Here is a 21,102-nt window from a genome sequence, read left to right on the forward strand (position 1 = left end):
TAAGATTTCTGAAAGAATTACAAAGCAGAACTCAGCATGTCCATCATATATAGAGCTTAAACCTTTCTCCATTTAAAGTAAGCTGAAGTGAATAAGACAAAAAATCAGGACATTTAGTTCCACTTATCAGCAGGATAAAAACTTAAGTTTCTGTACCTCCCAAAAATAAAATTATGCCAACTTGCACTTTACCACATGGGCTGGGCAGGGCAGAATACACTAGTCTGCATGCCTTAAATGAAAATGTTATGGTTCAAATGAGTGCTTCTGTTTTGCCCCCTTTCTTTCCTTCTTTTTTACTATCAACAAATTCTAGAGCTAGCTAGATTCTGATTTGTAACATTTTAGACTTGCTGTGCCACAAGATTTTTGAGGCCATGAGAGTATCGGGACATATTTGAAGTAGGATTAAGAGTTAATTCCATTTATACATGGCTACACCCTAAATTTACTGAATCACAATCTCAAAATTATTTTCACCAAGCTCTAAAAATTTCTCTAACACAGAGCCAGGTTTACAAACCACTGTTTCAAACTAGAAATTACACTTTACCACTCCTGAATTCACACAGTGGCATTCAAAACTGAACACAGAATACCCTTGCATGTTCAACTTCAGTAAGATATTTTATGAGTCCAAAAGTTAGTGAATACATTCCTCCCAAAATAAAATTAATAGATAATTCCAAATATAAAGAAGAATTAGGAAATCTTTCTTGACCATTATGACTTTCAATATGTGATTCACAGAGAAGCAACTTCCATTTTTGATGCTTTAGAAAATAGTATGGAATTTCTGGTCAGGCAGTATGATTATCTGTGGCACTGAAACATTGCTCCTAAAAGTAAGTAAAAACGCTAAACACAATAAAAGTAATTGGAAATTCATAACAGGGCTTGTAAGGATGGAAAGAAAATCTCAAGATGCAAGAAACGAAGAGCAAACTGAAAGTATGGTAATAAGCATATGAACTCATATCGTTGCTGCTCAAGGGGCTGTTATTATAATGAATCATGCAAGGGGAGAACTGAGGAGCTGGAGAAGACTCTAGAGTCCCTTGGACAGCAAGGAGATCAAACCAGTCAATCCTAAAGGAAATCAGCCCTGAATATTCATTGGAAAAACTAATGCTCAAGCTGAAGCTCCAATACTTTGGCCTCCTGATGTGAAGAACTGACTCACTGGAAAAAAACCCTGATGCTGGGAAAGATTGAGGCAGGAGGAGAAGGGGACGACAGAGGATGAGATGGTTGGATGGCATCACTGACTAATGGGCATGAGTTTGAGCAAACTCCGGGAGATAGTGAAGGACAGGAAAGCCTGGTATGCTGCAGTCCATGAGGTTGCAGTCAGACATGACTGAGCGACTGAACAAACAAACAAATGGGGGGGTCGTGTTTTGTAAAGTTCATGCAAAAGAAAGTTGATAGGACTGTGGGTCCTTGCAACGTAGGAGCTAAAACTGAGACTCTTACATAAAGCTAGGATCTCAAAAGGCTAAAAACTTAGCAAAAGGCAGATTATTTTTTAAAATGTCTGCACAAAAACACAGGGTATTGGAGAAGAAGCTTACCCATCTCAACCTATCCTCCAGACAGAAAACAAGTATCCTTTGAAAATTTGAAGAGCTAAGTTTTGAAAAATCCTGCATATTTAGATCTTAAAAGTACAATACCCTTAAACTGATAATGTGAAAAACAGTACAAAACAAATACAGATCATATTTATTGTGGTAAGGAAAAATTAAAAAAAAAAGACAAAAAAGCAATAAAAATTTGAATAAGGACCAATTAGGACATCTAGATATAGAGACTGAACACTAGAAGATAGAGCTGATTCATTATAGTGATATTCCCAAGGGCTATGAAAGAGCCCTGAAAAACAAATCAAGCAGAAAGATCACACACCTATGAATAAGTAGCCCAACAGAAAAGTTTTGACTTTTTTCTAGCAATGAAGACATAACATGAACAAGACTAAATCTCTGTAAATAATTAACCAGAAAACTAACTGAAAAAAATGTTCAAGAAACAACTGTTTTCAGACATTGGGCAATAAGAAGTTTCCAATTCAGGAACAGAAAGAGGTAAAAATTAAACAGTATATAGCATCTTATAGTGGAGAAGGCAATGGCACCCGACTCCAGAACTCTTGCCTGGAAAATCCCATGGACAGAGGAGCCTGGTAGGCGGTAGTTCATGGGGTCACTAGAGTCGGACACGACTGAGCGACTTCACTTTCATTTTTCACTTTCATGCATTGGAGAAGGAAATGGCAACCCACTCCAGTGTTCTTGCCTGGAGAATCCCAGGGACGGGGAAGCCTGGTGGGCTGCCGTCTATGGGGTTGCACAGAGTCCGACACGACTGAAGCGACTTAGCAGTAGCAGCAGCAGCATCTTATAGAGCTGAAAAATTGGAGGTATCAAGGGAGACCAATGCAAAAGAAATCTGTGGACAGAGTTCCAGAAAAGGAGAGAGGTATGCAGAAAAATTGTCCCAGATGTCTGCACTGGCCTCTCCTTGAGTCTTTGTCAAGGACTATGTCTCACATGCATAGAGTAAAACTCCACAACACAAAATGAAGAACAATGAAGGAGTTCTAAGGTGAGCAATTCCCACAGCTCACAGTGGCTAGGGAGTTATCAGAGTTCCAACCAAGTAGGAAGTCCTCACTGATCATCAGGTCATTCAGTGGAGACCCAGCTGCTTCATGTCTTAGCAGTAAGACTGAATTATCCCTAGAGGGTATGCTGCCCTCGACTCACTCTGTTGTTTAGTCACTCAGTTGGGTCCAACTCTTTGTGACCCCATGGACTGCACCACACCAGGTTTTCCTGTCCTTCACCATCTCCCAGAGTTTGCTCAAACGTATGTCCATTTAGTCAAGCAAAACTTAAAAGAAGGACCTCAAAAAGATAAAACTTTAAATAACTATAAATAACTTATTGTTAAACAATGATGATAAATAAATTATTAAAAGAAAGCCCAGCAGCCCTTCAAGTTAGATAACAAAATCCAGACCTTCAACAAATGATCATAATGTCCAGTAAAAATTATTAGATACGCCAAAAAGCAGGAACATGTAACTCCTCACTAGGAAAAATTCAACCAATGGAATCACTTGCAGAATTGTGAGAAATGACAGAAAAAACATAAAAGTATATCACAATAGCTATCACAATTTGTATATGATATTATTTAAGTGTTTAAGGAAAATATGGATAAAATTAGATATAGAAATGTTAGCTATTAAAAAATAAAAGGGACTTCTAAAGATGAGACCCACAATGTCTGAGGTTGAAATTTCACTGCACTGGCTGAACAGCAAATTAAATATAGTATTTGAAGATACAGACCCAGGTGGCTCAGTGGCAAAGAATCCACCTGCCAATGCAGGAGACACAGAGACGCAGGTTCAATCCCTGGGTCAGAAAGATCCCCTGGAGGAGGAAACGGCAACCCACTCCAACATTCTTGCTGTGAAAATGCCATAGACAGAGAAGTCTTGTGGGTTACAGTCCACGGGGTTGCAGTCAGACAGGACTGAACAGATATGATACACACACACACACACACACATGAAGATACTGGATTGGCCAAAACATTAATTTGGGATTTTCCAAAAAATGTTATGGAAAAACCTAAATTAACCTTTTAGTTATATATATCAATAACATATATCTGAATGAAGCATAAAGAAACAGACTGAAAAAGGAGCATCACTTTACCTGTGATCCATTCCAAATGTTCTAACGTGTATAACTGAAGAATCAAGAGGAGAGAAGGGCTTAGGAAAAAATATGTGGAGAAATGTTGTTTGAAAAATTTGAAATTTGGAAGAGATTATTCCTCACTGACTTGAGGAGTATCATACCAAGTCACACAATTTTCCATTCTGAAAGACAAATATTGAGAGAAAAATCTAAGCAGTAGCTCCTTCCCCATCCAAAAAGAAATATTACATAAAGATAACATTTTTAACATAATAAAAGAAAAATTCTCAATCTAGAATCTATATCCTCCAGAAAACAAAAACAACAAAATACAATTTTCTTTTAGATAAACAAAAGCTAAAGTCATTCAATTTAAGCCCAAGATGACTGGAGGAATAGAAACTTCCACAAAAATATCCAGAGTAGAAGGAGTTCCAGGTTTCCAGTTCAAGACCATTTCATTTGATGCCCAAAAGACAAAATGACTTTTTCTAATCTTTGGGATACGTCATGTTGTAATTTCAAATCACTGGGGAAAACTTAGGCTGTCAGAAATGGCTTTGGAGGGCTTCTTTGGTGCCTCAGAGGCGAAGAATCCACCACCAATGCAGGAGACATGGGTTTGACCCCTGGTCCAAGAAGATCCCACAGGCTGTGGGGCAGCTAAGTCCATGCAGCACAACTACTGACCCTGTACTCTGGAGCCCATGAGGCTAAAAAAAATAAAATAAAATAAACAAAATTATTAAAAAAAGGAAGCAGTCACATTCACTGAGTAATTAGCTCCTTGGATTCATGCACAAAGGGAGATAGCTTGGTTCAATCAGGTTCACATGTCCACATGACACCAGGCATGAATAAGGAGATGATGTATAAGGCATGAATAAGGGGAGGAAAAGAAGTTAATTCCAAGAAGAAGCCCCAGAGAGATAAGAAATTGAGGCACTGTGGGAGAGTAAGGAGATTTTAGCATCAGAAGAGTGGATACCACCATCACACTGCAGAATGGTCAGGTGAAGGATGCCCAGGAAACTGACCAAAGACGATAGGGGCTGTTTGGTGAGAGAAAGGGGTGTCTGAAGGGATGTTTGGAAACTCACAGATAACAGTGGTGAGAAACAGTATAGGACCATGGACAAGATTAGGGCACCGCAAGAGAGGTCAGCTGTCAGTTCGGCACCCAGGATTTTGGATGGGTTAATTAATATCTGCGTGAGTTCATATGAAAAACTGTTACAACTACTGAAGCCCGTGTACCTAGAGCCTGTGCTGTGCAACAGGAGAAGCTATTGCAGTGAGAAGCCTGTGCACTGCAACTAGAGAAAAGCCCACGCAGCAATAAAGACTCAGACAGTCAAAAATAAATCAAGTTTTTTTTTTTTTAATGGCTTTGGAAATTTTAAAGTATAAATTTAAGTTGCTATCTCATACAAGAAATTTGAGCTGGGGTGAAAACTTATATATGAAGGGTGAAACCATAAATGTGCTAGAATACATTGTGGGAGGACTTCCCGGTAGCTCAGCTGGTAAAGAATCCATCTACAATGCAGAAGACCCTGCTTCAATTCCTGGGTTGGGAAGATCCCCTGGAGAAGGAAATGACAACCCACTCCAGTATTCTTGCCTGGAGACAGAGGCAGCGTGGCGGGCTACAGTCCATGGGGTCGCAAAGAGTAGGACACAACTGAACGACTAAGCACACACACAAGTGTATATCAAAAATGATGGTGAGCATGAATAAGAAAGCAACTTTAGGTATAAAATACTGTTTAAAAGTAAAAGATGACTTTTGTAACCAGTAAGCAAAAGAAGAGAACAAAGATTTCCTGGACATCTACTATGTCCCAAGCACTGAGCTAAGATCATCTATCATCTCATTTACTATATATAGTAATACATACAAGGAAATTAAGACTTTGCATAGTTAGATAACTTGCCCAAGGTCACTCAGCTAGTAAACTGTCAACTGAGTTTTCTTCCTAAGGCTGGTCTGACACCAAAACCTATGCTTTTTTCACTGTGCTATGAGAGAAAGTGAAAATTGCTCAGTCATGTCTGACTCTTTGTGACTCCATGGACGGCAGCCTGCCAGGTTCCTCTGTCCATGGAATTCTCCAGGCCAGAATACTGGAGTGGGTAGCCATTCCCTTTCCCAGGGATCTTCCCAACTCAGGGATCGAACCCAAGCCTCTTGCACTGCAGGCAGATTCTTTATCAGATGAGCCACCAGGGAATCCTGGTGCTAGGAGAGAAAAATACCACAATTCCCCACATGGCTGGTCCTAATGTAATTTCCGAGACATTCTCATTTCAAGGCCAGGCTTTTAATAGCAGATCCGTGGCACTGAATCAGGAGGTAACTCGTGTCGGTGATGAGTCCGTGGCCTCCTTGCCCCTGTCTGAGTGTGGTTGGCTCTCTTGCTAAAGAGCTGGAGGACTGGCCCCAAAGGCAGCAGCATTTCAATTGCAGGTGTGTGATTCCTAGATGTGTGTTTTCTAATCAGGTTATAAAGTACTCTGGGATTCCTTCAGATGAAATGTATCCTATAAATGCAATTTGTAGTTTCATTTACCCTATAGTTGGGAGCTGCCTGGTGATTTAATTCTCAGTGCACTGTATTTTTTAAAGTGTATTTAAAAAGCATCTTTCATCTAGCGCCAGACTTTCTAAACTGCTCTCAGAAGTTTTCAAAACAAGGGGGAAATTCTACAGCAATTTCCCCAAATAACCATTTCTTACCTCTGGACTTATTTGCATTTGGGACTTTATACTTTCGTGCTAGCCCCAGCCTTTGAGCTGTTGTGCAGTTAAATTACCTTTCAGCATAATGCAAGATGCTTTAAGGTGAGGTATTAGAGGAGTGTGTCTGCTTATTCAAAATTCCTAACTCTACAATTTTAAAAACAGAAATGCCTTCTGTAGCAACAGGAGTGGCTAACATATTTTAAGCATATTTATTTTCCCGAAAGCGTGAGAAGTTAAATACACATGGTCTCTCTTCTTTATGGGGCTGTAACTTGACACACAAGGTAGAGCAGTAAAAAACCTGCACTTATGTTAGAAGCAGGAGATCCTGCTTTGTCTCCGAATGTAACTGCATATGATTCTGTAACTGTGAGCAAAGCACATCAGCATTCTGCAAAACCATCAATATGGTGATACTACAAAGCAGGGGTAAGCAGTTTCCTCTTCTGTTAAATAGACAGACATCCCATGATTCTGTGAAGCTTATAAATTGACATCAAGATATGTAGACAGTCAGGAAACTTTATGGTGCCCTTGGGTTTTTACCATGATACAGTCCAGTGAAACATCCATCATTTCTTTCTGCGTGTGGTGACAGGCTTTATAAATCACTTAGATCAATTCCTCACCTAATACATAAATATTGACCCCAAATTCCCATCTGATAGAGATCCAGACTTAGTTTAACTAGTTTCCATTTTAGGTCAACCTTTAAGATTTCTTACGTGTTTTGACAGTTTTTCTACAACTGGAAAGCTTTTTAATCAATTACTGCTGTCTTTGTTAGGTGACATAGCACCAGAAAGAGACTGCTGGGCGCACAAACTGAATGGTGTGGATTTAGTTTGTAAGGCACAGTATTTCTCCAAGTGTTGTGAATTTTCTTAGAATCTTTCCGTTGTGAAGAACTGATGAGATTGACAATCAAAAACATTTTGTCATTCACTAATCCAGAATTCTTTATTACTTTTGGCTCTTTGTACTGTCCTTGAAATTAATTTTCACTTATCTTTTGGTTAGATTTCTTTTCTGTCTCCCTTGAAGAAATCCATAGCCCTGCATGCATCATAGCAATTTAAAGGTGGGCAAAGAGGGGTTCCGAGACTGTAGCTATTTAACACATTTTTGAATGAATAATCTCAGCTGTGGATATGAAATTGGCAGATTGGTTTAGAAATGCAGGCAGAAAGTTACTGAAGTAGATTTCATCTTCTAAGTTCAGTGTCTCATTAGGAGGCATCTCTGAACCCTTCCACAATTGAAGAATTATCCTAGATTCTTCTCGTTTACCTTAATAACAGTAAACTCAGTATGATTCATCTGTCCCATTCTTCTGGGATTTTACTATGTTCTTAAATGTGAATAGTATGAAGGTCTTTATCATAAATAAAAGAAAGAAATATGACTTTATTAAGACTCAGGATATATTTCTTTGCATTCACTATTTGGCTATACAATATCTGAAAAAGAGGGTTATAAAGGTATTTGACTTACAATGAAGATTTAAAAGGTACATTTGTATATTTAGCAAAGCAAATGCAAAGTACACCTGTATTAGAACACTGCTCACAAGGTATCCAAAAGGATAATTTAGTTATTTTATTATAATATGATCCAGGGCCATCTGAAGCAGTTTATGGGCATACAAATAAAACAAGGAATTAGTAGATCACCCTTATCTGTGCCTCCATTTTATCTCCAAGATTTTGGATCATCTTTGCTACCATTACTCTGAATTCTTTTTCAGGTAGAATGCTTATTTCCTCTTCATTTGTCTGGTCTTGTGGGTTTCTACTATGTTCCTTCATCTGCTTGAATGTTTCTCTGTCTTTTCATTTTGTCTGATTTATTGTGTTTGGGGTCTCCTTTCTGCAGGCTGCCCCTCCATGGATGGGTTTGGACGAGTGCCTTAAGAAGGTTCCCTGGTTGGGTATACTTGTGCCTGTTTTCTGGTGGATGGAGCTGGATCCTGTCTCTCTGAAGGGTAGTGCCGTGCCCAGTAGTGTGTTTTGGGGATGTCTATGGGCTTAATATGGCTGTGGATAGCCTTTCTGCTAATGGGCAGGTTTGTGTGACCAAGGTAAATCACCTTAAAAAAGAAATTCTCTGGGATTCTATAATTTTCAAAGGGGTCAAATGTTTTATTTCTATTCAAAATATGCAGTTTCATTTTTTCATTCATTAATTTAAAATAATTTGGAAATTTCCACTATGTGCCAGTCTGGGTGCCACTACTAGATACTGAGAATACAATAATGAATAAAAGCATATAGGGTACAAATTCTCATGGCTCTTTCATGGAAAGGCATTGCACAGATAGAAATGCTTATTCACATCTATAATGAACTGATGCAAGTTCTGAGACAGAAATACAGTTCTACATTTAAGGATAATCAGGTGTGTGTGTACTCAGCATCTTTCCAAAGGTAGCCCAACTAGTCAGGTTGGGATTCCCAGACTGACACCCCCCTCCCTCCCTCTTCAGATAATAGTAATAGGGACTGCATCAAACACCTAGAATCAAACACCACTGCTAGCCTTCTAACGCTCTCTCTTCACTCCAGAACTACCCAGTTGTGGTAACAGCTTCAGAACCACATTGAGAAGGGGTACTAACAGGCCTCAGACCAAGGTGAGCCAAAGCTGAACTAAATGCACACTTCTTCCACTCTGCTAGGAAGTCTGAAGTGCAGAAGTCTGCCCCAGAAGATCCTCAAGAGCTGATTATGTGCATCTCTTCCATTTTCAACATCCTGTTGATAGCTCCAAATTGGCCGTGATGTCATACAGAGAATTTACATTCTGAAAACACTTAACATAAAATTTAGGGCTCCTCTACCCCAGTGTTCTTTACCACTCTGGATATACCCCGCCCCAATGTTTTTAAGTGTCCTAGGGTCTGGAGTGTCAGATGTGAGGCATAGAATGATTGATGTGCCAGAGCTATGGTCAATATTCCTATTATGAAGTAAGGAGGTCTGTCTACACTAATCATTCTGGGTGAAACATCAGGCAGGTCTTCAGAAAGAGCTCAGTGCCCCTAGAACAGTCCTGTCTCCAGGCTGCTGGACACCTACTTCCTGGGCACAGGTAGAGTGGGGTCATCATCAGAATGAGGGCCATACATCGGGAATCTACAACAGAAACTACAGGATTTTAACAACATATGACTCCACATATGACTCAAAGCTGCTGGACAAGTATTTAACAAAACAGCATCACAAGGTGTGTCTCTACTGCATAAATTTCTTTTTTGAGAACACTGTTGTTCAATTATTCAGTACAGTGTTAATGACTGTATTCACCACGTTATACATTAGATCCTCACAATGAATTCACCTTATAACTGAAACGTTGTCTCCTTTTACCAACATCTCCCTATTTCTCTATATTCTACCACTCACACACCCCCACAACCCGGTGCCAGAAACCACCATCCACTCTCTGTATCTATGACTTTTTAAAGAAATTCTACATATAAGTGATCAGTTCAGTTCAGTTGCTCAGGCATATCAGACTCTTTGTGACCCCATGGACTGAATGCAGCACGTCAGGCTTCCTTGTCCATAATTAACTCCCAGAGCCTACTCAAACTCATGTCCATTGAGTTGGTGATGCCATCCAACCATCTCATCCTCTGTCGTCCCCTTCTCCTCCCGTCTTCAATCTTTGCCAGCATCAGGGTCTTTTCAAATGAGTCAGTTCTCCACATCACGTACCCAAAGTACTGGAGTTTCAGCTTCAGCATCAGTCCTTCCAATGGATACTCAGGATTCATCTCCTTACTGTCCAGGGACTCTCAAGAGTCTTCTCCAACACCACAGTTCAAAAGCATCAACTCCTCAGCACTCTGTTTTCCTTATAGTCCAACTCTCACATCCATACATGACTACTGGAAAAACCATAGCTTGGACTAGATGGACCTTTGTTGGCAAGTAATCTCTCTGCTTTTTAACATGCTGTCTAGGTTGGTCACAACTTTTCTTCCAAGGAGCAAGCGTCTTTTAATTTCATGGCTGCAGTCACCATGTGCAGTGATTTTAGAGACCCCCAAAAATAAAGTCTGACACTGTTTCCACTGTTTCCCCATCTATTTTCCATGAAGTGATGGGACCAGATGCCATGATCTTCATTTTCTGAATGTTGAGTTTCAAGCCAACTTTTTCACTCTCCTCTTTCACTTTCATCAAGAGTCTCTTTAGTTCTTCATTTTCTACTATTAGACTGGTGTCATCTGCATATCTGAGGTTATTGATATTTCTCCTGGCAATCTTGATTCCAGCTTGTGCTGCATCAGCCTGGCATTTATCATGATGTACTCTGCATACAAGTTAAATAAGCAGGGTGACAATATACAGCTTTGACATATTCCTTTTCCAATTTGGAACCAGTCTATTGTTCCATGTCCAGTTCTAACTGTTGCTTCTTGACCTGCATACAGATTTCTCAGGAGGCAGGTCAGGTGGTCTGGTATTCCCATCTCTTGAAGAATTTTCCACAGTTTATTGTGATCCACATGGTCAAAGGCTTTGGCATAGTCAATAACACAGAAGTAGATGTTTTTTCTGGAACTCTCTTGCTTTTTCAGTGATCCGACAGATGTTGGCAATTTGATCTCTGGTTCCTCTGCCTTTTCTAAATCCAGTTTGAACATTTGAAAATTCATGGTTCACATACTGCTAAAGCCTGGCTTGAAGAATTTTGAGCATTACTTTGCTAGCATGTGAGATGAGTGCAATTGTACGGTAGTTTGAACATTCTTTGGCATTGTTAACCATTCACTCTTTGGTTTCTCTCACTCTTTAGCATAATGCCCTCTGAGTCTATCCACATTATTCCAAGTGGTAAGATTTCCTTATTTTTTAAAAATAATATTTTGTGTGTGTATGTATATACATTTATACATAACATCACATGTATATACATATAACATTGTGTCTGTGTGTATATAGAGAGAGATATATAGACCATTATATAAAACATTTACATAGCTTTTCTTTACCCATTTGTCCATCAAAGAACACCTAAGTTGTTTGCATACCTTTGTTATTGTTATAATGCTGCAATAAACATGGGAATACAGATATCTCACTGCAATAATGATTTTGTTTCTTTGGATATATATGTAGAGATGGGACTGCTGGATCATTTAGTTCTATCTTTAATTTATAGAGGAAGTTACATACTGTTTTCATAGTGGCTTCACCAGTTACATACCCACTATCAGTACAAAAGATTTCTCTTTTCTCTACATCTTCATCAACACTTGCCTTTCTTGCCTTTTTGATAAAAGCCATCATTACAAATGGGAAGTACTGTCCATTTGGGTTTTGATATGCACTTCTCTGATTGCTGTTGAGTACCTTTTCATGTTGGTCATTTGTATGTCTTCTTTTTTAAAATGTCTATTCAGGTCCTCTGCCTACTTAAAAAATTCTATGAGCTCCTTGTTACCTTGGATATTAACTCTTTACTGGATATGTGGTCTGCAAATATTTTCTCCCATTTGGCAGGTTGCCTTTTCATTTTGTTGATGGTTTACATTGCTCTAAGTTTTTTTATGTTGATTTTTGCTTTGCTGCCTTTGCTTTGATGTCTAATTCAAAGTCATTGGAAAGATCAGTAGCAAGGATCTTACCCCTCTAAGGCTTTCTTTTAGGTGGTTTATAGTTTGGGGTCTTATTCAAGTCTTTATTCCATCTTGAGTTGTGTGTGTTTATGTGGTATAAGATAGGGGTCTAGTGTCCTTCTATTACATGTGGATATTCAGTTTTCTCAGTACCACTTATTAATCTTTTCTATTGTCTTTCTAGCCTTTATTTCATTTATTTCTACTCTGATATTTGCTATTTTTTTTCCCTTCTACTAACTTTGGGCTGAGTTTTTTCTTTTTCTAGTTCCTTGAGGCTTACTGTTAGGTTATTTGAGATTTCTCTCTTCTTAATGCAGGCATTTATTATTATAAACTTCCCTTTTAGAACTGCTTTTGCTGCATCCCATAAGTTTGGTATGTTTTGCTTCCATTTTCATTTATCTCAAGTAATTTATTTCCCTCTTGCTTTGTTCTTTGGTTGTTCAGGAGCATGTTGTTTCATACTCATGTTGGTGTATTTTCCAGTTTTCCTCTTGTAACTGATTTCTACTTTCATACCATCATGATGGGGTTTAAATAGGATTTAAATCAGCTTAAATTTGTTAAGACTTTTTTGTGGCTTAACAAATGACCCTGAGTTCTCTGATCCTCTCATTTGCTAAACTTCTCTACTATAGAACTGCTTATTGCATTTTTCAATTCAGTTATTGTATTTTTCAGTTCTATGGTTTCTAGTTGGTACTTTTTAATACTTTTTAATAATTTTTCCTTGTTGAAATTCTTACTTTGCTCATGCATTGGTCTTCTTACCTCAGTGAGCATCTCTATGACCATTAATTTGAACTCATATACATTCTTATTTATCAGATAAATCACTTATCTCTGTTTCATTACAGTTGCTTTTGGGAGATTTATCTTACTTTTTTGTTTGGAACATATAACCCTGTCTCTTCATTTTCATTAACTCTCTATGTTGGTTTCTGTACATTAAAGAGGCACTTCTATTTTGACAGACTGCCTCAAGTAGATGAACCCTGTCAATAAGCCAGACTGAAGCTCCTACTTGCCTCTCAAACCTTTGTGATTGTCCAAGCCACCATCTTTGTAATTAGTGGCTCTCAGAAATTGAGGATATGCCAAGACCTGTCAGTTTCCCAAAGGCATGGGAAACGTCCTTGTGCCTGTTCAGGCTCTGGGATGACTACTAACTGCTTGCCCCTTCAGCTCCCCAGTGCACTAATTGAAATCTCAACTTTCAGGCAGCAGCTGAGAAAGTCAGGATGTTAGATACACAGTCTAGCCCTGATTAAGGAGAAACTGGGAGCTGGGTATTTTGTCCACTCACACTGTGCTAAGCCAGAGGGAATAGTGTCTGGAATTATTTATGCACCCAAACAGAACTGCCTCTTTATGTTGTGTAGTTCCTGGGGACTCAAGAATGTCAATCCCTGTCAGCTTCTAATGCTAGGTGACTTGGAGTCACTAACAGTTGGGTGACAGCCATAACAGTTGGGGTCCTAGATAGGTAGATATGCTCCTTCCAGGGAGAAAATGGACATTTGATTTTATCATTGGAGGAAGCTGTAGGGAAACAGCAAATGATGTGCCCACCAGCTCTCTCAGATTCCTCAGAGGATCCCAGTTAGCACCTGCAGCAATCAGAAGCCAGAACCTCAAGCAGCAGCTGGGGAAGCATGTAGTCATATCACTTCCAAAGAAACAGGAAGATGAACCTTTTTGCCTGCTTCCTCTGTGCTTAATCCTAGGGAGACAGCTGCAGGAAGCATTTGTTTTGCACATTTGAAAACTGCTTTTTGTGTTTGTTTAATAGGGTCCTGTAGTACTTGTAAAGGCCTCACTCAAGTCCCCAAGTTGTCCAAAGGTGTGGACAAGCTCCTTCCAGGGAGGAGACTCAGTTTTACCAATGGAGTGAGACAGAAGGGGAAGATATGGTAAGTGCATACTGACTCCTCTGGGCTCCTGGGAGGATCATAGTCAGCAGTGAGATTAAGTCTGATCAGAAGCCCAACCCCCAGGGACCAGCTCTGAAAGTACTTAGGCAAATTGCTTCCAGAAAAAGATCTCTTCAAGAAAATTAGAGCTACCAAGGGAACATATCATGCAAAGATGGAAATAAAGGACAGAAACGGTATGGACCTAACAGAAGCAGAAGATATTAAGAAGAGGTGGCACAAATACACAGAAGAACTATACAAAAAAGATCTTCACGACCCAGATAACCATGATCGTGTGATCACTCACCTAGAGCCAGATATCCTGGAGTGAGAAGTCAACTGGGCCTTAGGAAGTGAACAAAGCTAGTGGAGATGATGGAATTCCAGTTGAGCTATTTCAAATCCTAAAAGATGATGCTGTGAAAGTGCTCCAATAAATATGCCAGCACATGTGGAAAACTTAGCAGTGGCCATAAGACTAGAAAAGGTCAGTTTTCATTCCAATCCCAAAGGCAATGCCAAAGAATGCTCAAACTACCACACAATTGCACTCATTTTACACTTTAGCAAAGTAATGCTCAAAATTTTCCAAGCCAGGCTTTAGCAGTACGTGAACCAAGAAATTCCAGATGTTTCAAGTTGGATTTAGACAAGGCATAGGAACCAGAGATCAAATTGCCAACGTGTTGGGTCATTGAAAAAGCAAGAGAGTTCCAGAAAAACATCTACTTCTGCTTTATTGACTATGCCAAAACCTTTGACTGTGTGGATCACAATAAACTGTGGAAATTCTACAAGAGATGCGAACACCAGACCACCTGACGTGCCTCCTGAGAAATCTGTATGCAGGTCAAGAAGCAACAGTTAGAACTGGACATGGAAAAACAGACTGGTTCCAAATCGGAAAAGGAGTACGCCAAGGCTGTATATTGTCACCCTGCTTACTTAACTTATATGCATGCCGGGCTGGATGAAGCACAAGCTGGAATCAGGATTGCTGGGAGAAATATCAATAACCTCAGATATGCATATGACACCACGCTTACAGCAAAAAGAAGAACCAAAGAGCCTCTTGATGAAAGTGAAGGAGGAGAGTGAAAAAGTTGGCTTAAAACTCAACATTCAAAAAACTAAGATCATGGCATCTGGCAAAATAAATGCATGGCAAATAAATGGGGAAACAATGACAGACTTTATTTTTGAGGGGCTCAAAATCACTGCAGATGGTGACTGTAGCCATGAAATTAAAAGACGCTTGCTCCTTGGAAGAAAAGCTATGACCAACCTAGACATTACATTAGAAAGCAGAGACATTACTTTGCTGACAAAGGTCCATCTAGTCAAAGCTTTGGTTTTTCCAGTAGTCATGTATGGATATGAGATTTGGACTATAAAGAAAGCTGAGTTCCGAAGAATTGATGCTTTTGAACTGTGGTGTCGGAGAAGACTCTTGAGAGTCCCTTGGACAGTAAGGAGATCCAACCAGTCCATCCTAAAGGAAATCAGTCCTGGATATTCACTGGAAGGACTGATGCTGAAGCTGAAGCTCCAATACTGAAGTGAAGAGCTTACTTACTGGAAAAGACCCTGATGTTGGGAAAGATTGAAGGCAGAAGTAGAAGGGGACGACAAAGGATGAAATGGTTGGATGTCATCACTGACTCGATGACATGAGTTTGAGCAAGCTCCAGGAGATAGGGAAGGACAGGGAATCCTGGTGTGCTGCATTCCATGGGGTTGCAAAGAGTCAGACATGACTGAGCAAGTGAACTGAACTTCAGGAAAAAGACTGGGAGATGGATGGTTTTGCCTGGATCCTCTGCACTGAGCCCTGGGGGGATAGCCAGTGCTCCTGTGCCTGTTAATGACTGCCTCTTCATTTACTATGGCCTGTGGGACTTATGAATGCAAGCTCTGTTGGCTTTCAGACCTAGGTGACTTGGGGGCCCTTCTCTCAGGGGGTAGTCTTAATAGTTGGGGCTCTAGATATATGGCCCAAAACTTTTGCTCCTCAAGGTAAAGTTGGGAGTGGGGTTCCCTCCCCATTTATGGCCCTATGGCAGAGGTGGGGTTTTTGTTGAGAGTGTGTCTCAATAACTTTCCTGTTTTGATTTTTTTTTCCAGTTGCCTGATGTACAGAAGTCAACTGAGCTGGTTTCTGCATTTCTCTCAGAAGGAACCGTTGTGTGCAGCTGCATAGTCAACGGGTCCATGGGAGGAATAATTCAGTAGCCCCTTATGTCACCTTCTCAGTGGCAACATCCAGATTTTCACTTTTGACACAATTAAGGGCTCATTCTCCAACTGACCATCCTATCAGTCAGATTGGAAGGGTGTAAACTCTATTTTCCAGATTCCCTTGCAACTTAAGATTTTTTTATCTGATTTAGACTCGGTTATATGAACCAGTTTAATATTTGGAAGGCTTAAGAGAGGCGGTGTTAAGCAGCAGTGTTTATATGTCTATTCTCTTTCTTCCTCCTTGTTAAGAGAGAGTTCAACGTCTCATATCCAAGTTTACAAAGCCTGAATCAGAACCCCAGGGGTGTTCTTAAACTCTGAACTCTAGTATTGGCCTCTAGTGAATTAACACTCTAGTGAATCAGTCCTGTATAAATCTGGAAATCAAGCCACAGACCAAAGCTACAGCTTTCTTAAGCCCTTCGAATAATGTTCTAACCACTTAGTTTTCTATATTAAACTTTAACTTCTGAATATAAATGGTTATAAGTGGTTTCTTTTTTCAACACATAAAATATTTGGAGTAAGAAGTTAACACAAAGATAATTATCTGGAATTATTTTACTTGGTTTGGATTAAAGGCAGTAATGGCATACTATCATTGGAAAACAAAATATGCAAAATAGAGTGCATGAAATGATCAAAAAATTTACTTAAATTATCATACAATGTCACCTAGAATAAAGAACAGAGTTTGTTAAAACAATAGGTTTCCAAAATGAGCCCTGACAGAGACACAAAAGAATACAGAGACTGTAAATTGGACTGGTAGCTTGTTAATTCCATCAGATACAGATTAAGAAAAGGGGGGAAGAGAAGGAGGAAAATAGGAAGGAAGAAAAGGAGGGAAGGAAAAAGAGGGAGATGGGGAAAGAAGAGGGGGCAGAGAGACAAAACAAAGGATGGTGGGGAAAAGGAGGGTGCTTTGAAGAAAATGACAAAATCATGATTGACAAAGTCAAAATGACAAAGTCAAGATTTTAAATTCTTTGCTTTAAGATATTACCATGTACCAGAAGCCTGTGCCTGCTCTAAAATGTTCTCTATTAGTGTGATACAGCTAAAACTCAAAGGCACAGTCTGATCACACAGGCTATCAAATTAAAATATAGATCAAAATACAATGTCATCAACTGTCCTATACAATTTAGTGTAATTTTCCAGAAAATTTTTCCCCAGTTTCAATGAATATACCTAGGCAGATTCAAAGAAATCTGAACTCTCTGCCCTCCAAATCTACTGATGTCATGTCAGCAGAAGCAGCCTCTCCTTCCTGTCTTATAAGGTTATTCTACTTTGTTTAGAGATTCTTTAATTCTTTAGAGATTCTCACACATATTAGTTACCTCATAAGCAAAAAACCCACTATCCTCATGACATGCTACAGTCTCCTGACTTAGAATAATTGAACTCTGCATACCCAGGGGTCAACAACAACCAAAAAAACCCAACATGGGATGAGACAGCTTTACAGCAAAATGTTAAGATTTTGCCAATGTATTTGGCTTGACCATGTGAAAAAAATGTGCAAGAATAGATTCCTGAGGTCCTAAATAGGAAGAGAGCTTCAATTTTTCAGGTTAGGTCTAATCTATCAATGTGTGTACATTTTCCAGAGATTTGTAATTCAGTGTGCTAACGAAAGCATTTGGGAGTGCTTCTGACTAAGACTAGCTTACATGGAATGATATAAACATTCCAGAAAATTCTTATTATGATGGAAAAAAGAATACAAAGGTTTAGGAAGATATTTATTATCTATAGCTTACTTATCCTAACTAAAATTACATCTGTAGGAGAACCCAAAGAGCATACTCTTCACCAAAGCACTGACAAATGCACAAGTTAGAGAGGCACCAGCTTATTACAAAGCACTACAGAGACTGTCCCTTACAGGCTAGCATTAATGTGGGAAATGTTGCCATTTACATGGTCTGACTTATTTCATGAGTTGATGTATCTGCAAAAGAGAAATGTGGTGGTTAATGTTATGAGTCAGTTTTGACAGGACAGAGTGCTCAGTTATTCACTTAAACATTATTCCTGAATACCTTGTGAGTGTATTTACTAAATGAAGTTAACATCTATAATCAGTTGACTTTAAGGAGATTAGCCCTGATAATCTGGGTGACCCTTGAAAGCTTTAAGAGCAAAACTGGAGGGGATGACATCACCAATACAGTGACATAGGTTGTTCCAGACTTTGTTCTCCCTCACAAAAAGAGCCATTCAAGAGCAAGATAACACTACAAGAATCCTACAACATGGGGTTAAGGCTAAAACATCCCCCTGAACCATAAAACCCCAAACATACTGCATTAGAAGGTTAAGAGAAGTGGAAATATGTTGACTCATCACCTCTCCCCTAGGTCAGCTCAGCATCTTGCAGAGAAGTCTCCCTTGAGCTTCTGGTTCCTTCAATGGAAAAAGACATCAGCCCACTCCAGCACCGTGGGAGCCCCTATTCCGATTTTTCACCACTGGGACTGCAGGGGCATCTGTGATACCCAGGCTGGGAATTTCACTGGAATGGAGAAGGGGGCCTGCAACATACTAGCACATGGAGCTTGAAAGACAGAGTTCGTACTTCCAGTGCCCAGCAGATACCAGTCAGAGGCTTTGCTCATTCACATATCCAACTTAGTGGCATACACTGACCAGAGAATCCAGCAGGGTGTAGATCTGCCTGATGTAGATTCTCAAATAAGGAATTTAGCTGGCCCTAAAGGTTGATTTGCCCACACCCAGGCAAGGAGCTTCCCAGGTGGCACTAGTGGTAAAGAACCCTCTTGCCAATACAGGAGACCTAAGAGACATAGGTTCGATCCCTGGGTCAGGAAGATCCCCTGGAGAAGGGCATGGCAACCCACTCCAGTATTCCTGTCTGGAGAATCCCAATGGTCAGAGGAGCCTGGCAGGCTACAGTCTATAGGGTCACAAAGAGTCAGACACGACTGAAGCAACTTAGCAGGCAAGGAGCTTAATCACACCTCTACCTGCTGTGGAGAATGTCTTTTGGCCACTTCTGACTAGATGGGCTGCCAGGAGCATTTGGAAGCTGTATAGCCCAGCAACTCTCACGCCAAGAGGAAGGCAGGCAGAGCTGACTTCTTCCAGAGCAAAGCCAACACTGGACACAGGTAGAGGGAGCAATTCATAGCCAAGGCTAAGGGTGGTACTCAGCTCCTCCCAACTGGAGAACCTGTTTGGGAAACTGAGAGTTGCCTGAAGTGGATTCTCCTCCACTCACCCAGGCAAGGGAGCTGAGACACAGCCCTACTGACTGTGGCTCCTGACTCCATCTTGCCAGAAGGGCTGGGAAGAACCTGGAAGCTATGCAGCCAGGGGTACTCAAGCCAACACAAGGGAATGCAGAGCCAGTGGTTTACAGAGCAAAGCCAGTGGTCCTCTTTGGCCAGGGAGCTTGGGGCATAGATCAAGTTAATGACAAGACAATAAACAGAGTTTTACCAGCCTTAGAGCTGCTTCTCCCAATGCATTCATATAAGGAAACAGGTCCATAGCCCATTAATTCCTGAATAAAGCCTCATCCTACATGACCAGGGAACTGAACCAGAGCATAAGAGAAGCTGTATAGCCCATTCAGTGATGCTGCTTACAGCAGCGCTACAGAGAGCACAGCCCATGACTTTCCTCATCTGCAGATCACAACTGGTGATCTCATGCAACCAGGGAGTTCAGTGCACATTGTTGCCTGTTTCAGGTTCCCAGACAGTGAGCTGTACAGGCCCTGGATTTAATCTTGCTGCCCTGCTATGGCTGGGAAGCTAATTCATAGCCTCAGCTACTACTGAATACAGTACTCCATCTCAGTCATCTTGTGAGCCTGAGCAGAGAATCCAGGCAACTGTGGAGCCCATCCTATATATAGGCTATATCACGTAGGTAGGGGACCAAGAAAGCAGTCCTATCCAACTGCTCTCAGCCAGTGGCACAGCCCAATCTTGGAATTTAAATATTTGCCACACTCCCAAAATAGACAATAATAGCAGGTCCCTCTTGTTAAAAGTCATTACCACCAGACATGCCCAGAAACCCAAACTGAGTTGACTGGTGAAGATTTGTCTCTGTCAGAGCAAACCTGTAAAGTCTGGAAGAGGAACCCAGTTATGCAAATACAGAGATGCCAACATAAGGAAGAGTCACGAAAAGGCAGATAAATAGGGCACCAAAGGAAATTAAAGAACTCTAATAAATGACCGAAGGGATGATATCTGTAAGTTGTTAATTCATTTATCATTGTAACAAAAAGAAGACCTAGGAATAAACCTAAGGAGGCAAAAGACTTGTACACAAAAAAACTATAAGACACTGATGAAAGAATTCAAAGATGAAACAAATAGATGTAGAGATATACCATGTTCTTGGATTGGAAGAATCAATATTCCAAAAACGACTATACTACCCAAAGAAATCTACAGATTCAATGCAATTCCTATCAATGGCATTTTTCACAGAATTAGAACAAAAAATTTTACACTTTGAGTGGAAACACAAAAGACCCCAAATAGCCAAAACAATCTTGAGAAAGAAAAACAGAGCTGGAGGAACAAGCCTCCCTGACCTGAGACCATACAAAAAGCTAGAGTGATCAAGAGAGTATCGTACTGGTACAACAACAGAAACATAAATCAATGGGACAGGTTAGAAAAACTAGATTAAACCCATGCACCTATGGTCACCCAGTCTATGACAAAGGAGGCAAGAATATACAGTGGAGAAAAAACAGTCTCTTCAATAAGCGGTGCTGGGAAAACAACAGCTACTTGTAAAAGAATAAAATTAGAACACTCCCTAACAACATACACAAAAACAAACTCAAAATGTATT

General features: G+C 40.1%; 1 protein-coding gene across 21 annotated transcripts in view; it reads right to left on the bottom strand.

Moving 5' to 3' along the window:
- Positions 1–21,102, bottom strand: part of LOC147380062 (uncharacterized) — an 85,021-nt gene that overhangs the window by 34,352 nt on the left and 29,567 nt on the right. The window contains exon 3 of one of the 21 annotated variants that reach the window (XM_086320968.1): positions 2,440–4,429. The exons of 19 other annotated variants lie outside the window; for them this stretch is intronic. In XM_086320968.1, the coding sequence (XP_086177094.1) occupies positions 4,298–4,429 (132 nt within the window). In that variant the 3' untranslated portion in view covers positions 2,440–4,297. Of the gene's footprint in view, positions 1–2,439; positions 4,430–21,102 lie in introns of those variants that run through there. One more of the 21 variants, XR_015134558.1, reaches the window with a different exon arrangement.

Source organism: Bos grunniens, chromosome 1 (assembly GCF_055505025.1).
Source record: "Bos grunniens cultivar Pamir isolate PY7600 chromosome 1, Bosgru_T2T1.0, whole genome shotgun sequence".
Classification (NCBI taxonomy): domain Eukaryota; kingdom Metazoa; phylum Chordata; class Mammalia; order Artiodactyla; family Bovidae; genus Bos; species Bos grunniens.